Source organism: Ambystoma mexicanum, chromosome 9, assembly GCF_040938575.1.
Source record: "Ambystoma mexicanum isolate Mex_15411 chromosome 9, UKY_AmexF1_1, whole genome shotgun sequence".
NCBI lineage: Eukaryota > Metazoa > Chordata > Amphibia > Caudata > Ambystomatidae > Ambystoma > Ambystoma mexicanum.
In genome coordinates, this window is record NC_090931.1 from 1424706238 (window position 1) to 1424715493 (window position 9256).

Genomic DNA, 9256 nt, shown 5'->3' on the forward strand with positions numbered 1-9256 from the left:
TTTCCTCTGCTTTTACCTCTTTTTTTCACTACCACACCTATCGATGTACAGTCCCCAGCGAAGGCTGTATTTCAACATTCCTAAATCAGAATTCTGATTCTGAGTTGCACCAGACTCCTTCACGAACCCCAACATTGAATTCACACGCACGCCCTGGATAATTAATGATTTGCTGTAGTGTGGAGCCTGCACTGACAAGCCCTGAATCGCTACAAAGATCGTTTTCCATCCTGTTGCTGTTCATTGTTTCTAAACTGTTGCACAGCACAAATTATCCCTATTAATCACCAGCAACAAAAATGCATGCTGGATATGCCTTTTCCATTTTGCTTTGTGCCTGGGCAATCTAAGGAGCCGAAGCCACATCCATTTTCTTTTTTTGTAGTCAACAGAATGTAAACTGTAGTCACATTGGGTTTAGTTTTAGACCCTGCACAGTATGTGAGGGTTTAACTGCCCACTCATTTGCTGGGTCTTTTGGCCAAGTCTGTCTGCCATAAAAGAGGATGAGCATTGGGATTGGTTATAATAAATGTCCAATCTGAAACAAATTCAAGAATATTGGTCTCTGCCAGCCCTCTACGGATGCATAATATAGAATCAGACTATATAGTTGGAGTGTTTGTCACCGATTGTGGTTTGCTACAGTCATTCCTGCTTCTAGGTGTTGGTTTTAGTCCCTTTTTCCAACTTCCAATAGTACAGTGCTTGTTGTACCATTTCCTCTCTGGATTGGAGCATTGTCTGCCCTTACCCCCTGTAAAACAAACATTGTGTCGCAGTTAGGTAGAGTGACGTTCGGAAAGTGTACTAAATGTCTTCTGCTTGCTGATACTGAGGCAATGGACTCATTGGGGATCTTTCAGTGGAGGGCATGTATTGTTCATAAACATAGCTACCACCATACAATGGCATAACTTTAGAATATAACCAGTCATTAAGATCACTTTTACCAATCAGCATTTTGTTTACATTAAATTCTAGATTTGACAGTCTTTCAACATTTAATCCCACTGAGATTGAAGCTCTTGTAATATGCTTTGACTTGGATTTGTAGTTTTCAGTCCACATGGAGTGTTTTGATAGGTTAATTAGCTGCTGAAGAGTTGCATTAAAGAAGTTAAAAGCATAAACTCCCCTCTGGTCTTGCCATAGAATCGGGATAGTCGAACAATGTGTCTCTCCTCTGCATTTCATAGGACATTGCTTCACAAGCCCTCTGATTTTGCAAGCTTGCTGGTCACCCAAACCCTCTTCTTTCACCTAGCTGTTTGTGGACCTTTATGGATCCCCTTCCAGACAACTGACATGAGCCGAATGGTCCGTGGCAGTAGCCAGCATGGAGCTATGTAGAGGTGGCCCCTGGTCGGACTGAATGTTTTCCTGATTCCCCTTAGTTTTCCTTGCTGATCAGATAATGGACTTCCAGTCTGGTTTCTCCTCTCGCTGTCTGGTCCTGCCTATGGTGACCTGACCCACCAAAACCTTATTATTGTTGTCGAGGCCCTGGCCTTCCTCACTCTCCTTCACTCAGACCTGTCTGTCCTTCTCTGCAATGCTAATATCTTCCTCTGTTACTGGCTCTGGGCACTGACATTGACACCCCCTGCTAGAAATTGGCGCTCAATGATGTCTTCTCGTCCTAAACCCTTTCTCCTTCTGAAAGCCCCACCTCCATCATGCTCTTAGCTCTTTCTGCCTGTTTGTGTACGGCCTTATTCTCTGCGGCTACCATCTTTTTAGTTTCTTACTTCGCACCACCTACTTCAGCTAATTATCTTCTGATGTTACTATCCCCTCCTAATGCTGTCTCCCATGTCAGTTCCTCTGCTTTCGTCAGGCCGCAGGTTTCAAACGTGTCTGCGGGACCGCAGTATTCCACACCAGTCTGCAGACGGAGAACTGGAAAACAGTAAAAATGCATGCTCCGGCTTCATCGGTCACAGAGAAAGGGTTTCCCTTCAAGGAAAAGCCTTCCCTTTCTGTAGTGTAGGCTTGGGTCTAGCTAGGGTGGGTTTAGGGTGATCTTAAAGCTCTCCCCATGGGAGGGATAGGATCCTTCCTACTAGCATGCAGACTTTTGCAATTGTTTATATCCGAGTTTAAGCTCACTGGGGCAGTGTCTGTCCCCTGCCATGGGCTAGCGACCTGGTCAAGCTGACCATGGGATTCTCGCCTTGTCTTCTGCTGGCCCAGCATGGACTGGATCGGGGTGCACCCGGCTGCCTGATTCACTGCCTTGTTGGTTCTGAGAACTAGACAGGGTATTTTGTTGCACTAGGCACAACCGTAAATTATTTTTTGTGCTTTAAGAAACTGGAGCCACGTCTCTGGTGGGAACAATACCAAAATGTCAGTACCAAAATTACGACCATTTAATTACTGCACTTTTGCGCAGTAATGAAATGCCAATCCCTACCACACCAACTATTGGGAGCAGGGGTGTTCCCTGCTCCCTTTTGTAGGTGTAGTGGGGGTCGGAGGTTGCAGGAGACAAAGAAGAGAAAAGAAAGACAAAAGGATCCTGCAACACCAGTTTATACCCACGTTAGTGGGCGAGAACTGACAACAGAGTCGGGGGAGAGACGGCGGCACACTCAACGGTGTGCTGCCGAAAAGGTAAGTGGGTAAGGGGCAGGCGGTTGTGGGGGATGCAGGACACAGTGATCTATGTGATCGCTGTGTCATAATGGGTGTTAGCAATTTAATTGTAGACATTATGGGCTGCGCAGTAATCCTAGATTCCTCTGATGCACTATAATATGTTGTGTAAACTAAACTCCGATCTGCTCTAAAGCAATTTATTACAAACGGATTTTTCATTTGCACTGGAACAATAACTAAGTAGGTCTCCAAAGTTTTAGTGTTAATCCTCGGCCACCTGTATGTGGAATGTCAGCCTTCAGAATAATCATACGTTGTATTGCCGATCATCCATTTGAGGTAGGGAGCATGGTCTGTGCTCAACAGCAGCCAGGTACCATAAGGTGTGGACATTTTAAAAGCTAGACGTTTTCCTTTCTTTCCAAATTCCCCCTCAGCCCACATAATAATTTTTGTTTGTAGACCTCAGCAACCACATGGCAGCTATGGGAGCAGGGAACGGTGCCCTGTTAAAGTGTGAACATGTAGAGCTTCGCAACCCCCAACTAGCTCTAATAGAGATAACATTACTTTTCATCATCCCGTCACTCTTTGTTTTACTGCATGGTTATGATCTACTTCACATATTTTCGCTCTGGCCCGCCTCAGACGCAGCAACGAATTGGGAATGTATGGTGGGGGCACCTACTTCTCAGACATGTCTTGCTTCCCCCGAGTGTTATTGGTTTGGTCATTATCTATGGAATGGATTCTTCTGCATCTTGGAGCCAAACGCCTCACTCAAGCCCTAGTTGCTGGCTCAGTATACATTTGTATTAAAGAGCAGAACCTGAATTTAATATTTCGCAACATGATATGGTATGATAGTTTATATAGCGACTATACACAATGTGTTTCAAAGCACTTCAAGGTAAGGGAGGGAACAAGGGAAAATACGACATTCTTAGTGCAAGAGCGAAGACATGCCGCATCGGCTCCCACAATGTCTGCTGTTTGACGCTTAAAATGTTTGTTGAACTACATATTTAACCTAATTGGCCATTCCAATTTGCATGGTTGTTTGAAAGACGTGTAATGCCAACTGTTTTGACTTTTTTGTACACATGGGATAGGCATTTGCCAGATACTATCCTAATGGTACTAGCTGGCCGTTAATGGTGGTAGCTGAAAAATAGTTAAAGTACCTGGCCGGATATTGCCAAAATACCTATCTAATCCCTTTACACAAGTCAAAACGGTTGACTTTGCCAACGCTAGTTTTAAGTGTTTTGGTGAAGGACACGCATACTGTTTATAAATCAGGTGGCTGAAGGCACGCTTGGTTAAGATATTTTATATTACACCACAGTGCAATTACAGCTCCGGTTAAGCCAACTCAAGACTGCTTTGAAACACATCCTATAACCCAGTATCAAGGGTGTGTACTAAACCTAAAAAGAAATACTCTTGGGTGAAGTAATTAAAGCAATCTCATATACAAAAAAAAACTTTTTTTGCCACCATATTTGTATATGCTCATATTCTGACATTTAATGGCAGTGTTTCTATATATGAGTTAGCTTTGATTACTTCACCCAAGAGTATCTTTCTGTTTAGGTGTACTTGAAGTAAACGTCAATTTCTTTAAATTAATGTTTTTAATTCATATTTTATAAATTTACAAACAATTCTCAGATACCAATTACATACAGTTTCTCATTAACCCCCTCCCCAAATAAATAAATATATCGCCCCCCAACAAAAAAAATCCCCATAGACCTTTTAATTGAAGCTAATATTTGTCCAGGAAACTACCCCATATCATTTTTTTACAAAGACAATTCTTTTTCTTCTGGCGATAAATCAATCTTTCCATATCAGCCAATTTCAACATTTCATCCATCCAAACATCCACTTCTGCAGACAATCTTGATTTCCATCCTCTCAGTATCAATTTTTTAGCCACTGATGCTCCTCTAAATAGCCATTTTCGTTGCAAAGTGCATAGATCACTCAGCACTTGATCATCACCAAGAATTAATGTATTAAAATCATAGTACAAGCTCTGCCCTAACAACACATGTTAAAAATGGCACATTCCTCCCCAGAAATTACTCACTCCTAAAGCATGTGTTCCAAGGTACCCATTCTGTGAACACACCCCCAACAGTCATTCGTATCAGACAAACTTTTTATGCAATCTCTCCGGAGTCCAATATACCCTATTCAGGATCTTACTCTAATGCGATCTCTCACTCAAACTCGCAGAAGACAGGCATACATTCTTGCATATAGTCTCCCATCTTTCCTGTGTCATCTCACATGTTAATCTCCTGGTCCATTCTTCCATTAGTGATCGGTTATCCTAAACCAAGTTCAGTACTGCGTTTTGATAAAGCTAGATCAAAGACATCCCAAGAGGATGCGTTTTGTGTGGCATGGGGCAGGCCATCTCCCTTCTACCTGTACTCTGATGCAGTAGATTTGTCACAATGCCTGCCCCCAGACATCCGGAACAGGCAACCAAGAAGACACAGGAATTCCCAAAACCCCGCCTAGAGGCTATATGGGTTCAGTCCTGGCGCCGCAGGCACCAGGCTCATATTGCCAACTTTAAACTATGCAGGTCATCCTACAAGGAACTCATGTACAGGCCATCATGAGGCCATGCAGGGACTACTTTCCTTCAGGAACTATTTTGCTGCTTGGGTGTGGTACTGGAACGTCTTACCTGGGAACTACTTTTTTGATGCTATTTAAACCACCCCTGAATAGAACACACGCTTCGCGTTGTTCTGCATTTTAGCAGCGTAACGCTCAGTGTCTGCAGTCCAGCATCCAGTCTACAGCCACACCTGTCTTGTGTCCGGAGCCGATCCTAGAGAAACGGAAAGAAGAAGAGAAGGTTAGAACAAGGAGATTTCCATTTGGTCATCATCTTTTCCTGGAGCAGTGAAATACCTGTGGACAAAGGAAAAAGACATTAAAATAAACCGCGTCGCATTGCCAGCTGCAGCGCAGCGCCATACTCGCCTGTCTTCGGAGCATCTCCAAGACCCGGCTCAGCACCCGTTGAATCGCCGCCCGAAACATCAGCATCTGAAAAGACAAGAACAACAAAAGGTGAGCGGGGTTCCGCCAAAGACATTCTTTTACTTACCTCAAGATACTGTCTCGGAATTTTACCGCTCGAGGCAGCGCTGGTCACCATCCTACGTGAGACATTTTCGGCAAGGCGCCGCACCTGCAAAGAAGATAGAGAACTATTGGTTAATTACATTTGGAACAATATTACTTGCTAGACAGTGCTTGGTACAAACTGGCTCTTACCTAAGCGCTACCTTCATCCATCGAGGCAAACTCACTCCTTGGATCACGCTGCAAGGGAAAAGGTATGAAAGGATCAAGAGTGAATTAACAGACATTTGAACTCTAAAAGAACTATACATTCGGTTTACACACTACTTACCTCGGAGTCATTGTTGTCTGGAACTCTGCCAAATACCTTTGGATCAGTGAAGTAACTGAACTTCTATGCGCCCCTGCACTCCACGCAGGATGGAGAGTTCTTCCTTCCAAACAATAAGGTGAGACTTTATGAAGGGGAATACTGCAAGTTTTCAGGGAAAATAGTGTTAGTGTAACCTCTCTACCACAGGTCCCCTGTACTGCTTTTAGGAAAATATTCCTGTGGGCCAGGCAGACGAAACTGAGTGGGCAAGTGCAGTCGATCATCACTTCGCTATGAGTCACACTGGTGGAGACCGCAGCAGTCCAGCTTCGTTCGAAGCCCCTGTGGAATCCAGGTGAGCGTAACAAGATTCGACATATAGGTGGTGCTTTACTGCCACCTAATAGCTAAAACTAAAATATGTTAGGCACTGTCATTAAAGTAGTAGGAGAGTTGTCAGAGCTGTTCATCTATTCCTGACTGTTTCTAGGATGTTTTCCTGCAGGACGAGTCCGGTGTTGGCATTGCTGTGACACAACATTCCCTCTCAGCGCCCCCTCACCCGTTATCTCCTAATGCGGGAGACACCCCCACAATCACCTTTATCCCCCCTCGCACTCCTCCCGTCACACCATGCCATCTGTTCCACGGGGGCCACCCCTGGAATCCACACTCACCTTCCTGCTCTGAACATCTTAAACATTCAAACACACACGTATCCCCTGCTCCACACACACACCGCATGCGTTGTTCCCAGACAGGCCACTGTTCGGCAAAAGCGTCCTGTCTGGGAATTGTACGCAACGAAAGTGGGCTAGACCTTTAAGCTCACATCAAGTTGTTTTCTGCCCTTTTTTGTAGTGCTCCATTCCGAGTGAAAATAAAACAAGTCTATTACAGTAATTGGCAGCCAGGGTTTGCAGAACATAATTTAACTCTCTTTTTTGCATAGTTTTATCAAATTGAGTGTTAACAAAAAAAGTTATGGCGAGAAAAGTGCCAGTAGTCTATCAACGTTTAGGTTTATTCGACTGCAAGGTAAAAAAGTTGCTTAACCCACCTACTTACATTTTAGAAATTGTTCCCTGATTGGGAAACAATGCAAAGAGTTTAGGAAAAAGAGCTAGTTTTAGGCCCTCTTGAAATGCATTCCATTATAAAGTAACTTTATTTTCTGGTAAAGGTATTATACCTTAAATACATTTTGTTTAAACATATTGCCTTTACAAATTGTTCATTCTGTAATGCCTTTGTAAATGGGTCTCCACATTAGGCACTGCGGTCTGGATGGATCACACAAGAACATTCTTGTGTACTCTATCACTCTCCTCCCCCCTCACCTCTTATACCTCTGCGATTGTCTGCTTCGAATGCTGTTTTGTACAGTTGAGAATCCGGTTTGTGTCCCACTGCATAATGCTAAGGCTACTCAATGTGTGTTAAATCAGCAACAAACTGCTGCTTTACTGCAAGCTTCAAGGTCTGCATGGTGAGGTACTCTAGACGGATGTCTCCTTAAAGACCCCAGTCCCTGTATACCTTCAAAGCATATTCATTAGTGGTGTGGCCCGGCGGCATGCATTAATATAAAACAGTCAGTGAGTACCTAATTGGAGAATGAATATTGCAGGTAAGTACCTGTTTTGTCCTGTTTTTCTACTCCAGTATAACAGATAAATTAGGATCCCAGTTGCTTGCTGCTGTAAACCAAAATGTGTCTTCCTGCTTTTCTTCTCTACAGGCATGTCTTCTTTTCCCGGCTTTTCCCCCGCATTTCCCTTCAGTGCAACGACGGTGTTAGACTGGTCACATCGCAGAACAAAGTAAAGGCAGACAGTGCAGTTAAGGCCAGGAGATGAGAACTTGGATAGGTACAAGGGAATCGGAGCCATGACCTCAGGTTTTCACTGCCTCTCAGTAAGGCTTGCAGGAGGAAAGCAGTGTGCTGGGTGTAAACTGTCTTTTTGCTAACCTTTTATTTGCAATTCTGGATCACCATAAGCGAGCATGGTAATCGGATTAGAAAGGGTGATAGAGAATGTGTGTAGATAAGGTTGTGGATAACAGACCTCTCACTGTGTATCGATAAATACCCACCACCTTGCTACTTATTTTTCTCTTATGCAGAGGCAGTGAAGTGGACTTATGAAAGGCAGTGTCTTAGTTAAAACAGGAATGGTATAGTTTGGGAGAAAGCTCCCTTTGGACCTGAACTGGAAGATCAGACATATGATAGTCCGCTGATATGAAAATGGCCGGTGGGGGGAAAGAAATCCCTGGCTGAAACAGTCTGCACCCAGACTCCTTGCTCATGCTATATAACCCTTGATAGTCTGATAAATCTCATCATGTAGAGTTTAATACTGTGTCACTTAGCTCTCTTAAGTATTGTGGTCTTGCAAATTAGACTGTATCTTGGGAAATGGGGCACATGCTCATTCCCCATTCTGCTGGTGGTTGGAAGCAATGACTGTCGAGTATTGTGTGAATCAGAATGCAGTTCAGAATTGAGCTTAATTTCCCTGATCTTTCAATAGGGGGAAGACCTTTGCATCACGTTGACGCTGCGAAGGAGCAGGGGACGACGAAGACCAAATGCTGGAGCACTTGCTACCCGATAATCGCTACTTTCAAGATGGTGCCAGTCTTGGGCTCCCAAGTGTACACAGAACAAATCTGATCCCTTTTGTACGCTACTTTGGGGCATAAATTCAGGACAACAAGCTGTGCTTGCAAGGACTTGATGAGAGTAAACGCATTAAAGTCAATTCCATGTTGATCATCCTTTCCTTTCTCTCTTTGTGGGGTCTTTCTTTTTCAAAACTCTTTTGCTTTTTTGCATTACATTGCTGGTCATGAGTTGCAGTATTCCGTAAAGACATAATGCCATATATTAACTTGTTTTCTAAATATCAGAGTTAAAAACTCTTGTGTCTTAAAACAAAAAGACGTAAGGTTTTGGGGTCCTTAATAAAGCAGATCTTTCTATCTTAAGCAGTTATTTTCTTCTTGTGTTTGCATCTGATGAGCCATACAGTAAATGTAAAAAAAAAATTGCTTTCTATGCACTTGGTGTTATACATTTTATTTAGTCATGTTTTGCTAATTAATGCACAAGGTTTTCTGTTATGGAATGCTTTTGTGGACTTACCATAAATATATAATGTAATTTACCATGGTAGTCGTCCCCCGGTGCTGCACGGTATCCCTGCAATCCTGCTC

The 9256-nt window shown here is 43.4% G+C and overlaps 1 protein-coding gene across 1 annotated transcript in view; it reads left to right on the forward strand.

The window, feature by feature from the left end:
- The window catches only part of ARPC2 (actin related protein 2/3 complex subunit 2), a 294972-nt gene extending 285944 nt beyond the window's left edge, over positions 1-9028 (forward strand). The window contains exon 10 of the mRNA XM_069616822.1: positions 8572-9028. Coding sequence (XP_069472923.1) covers positions 8572-8596 — 25 coding nt within the window. The 3' untranslated portion in view covers positions 8597-9028. The remainder of the gene's footprint in view (positions 1-8571) is intronic.
- Positions 9029-9256: the final 228 nt, after the last annotated feature.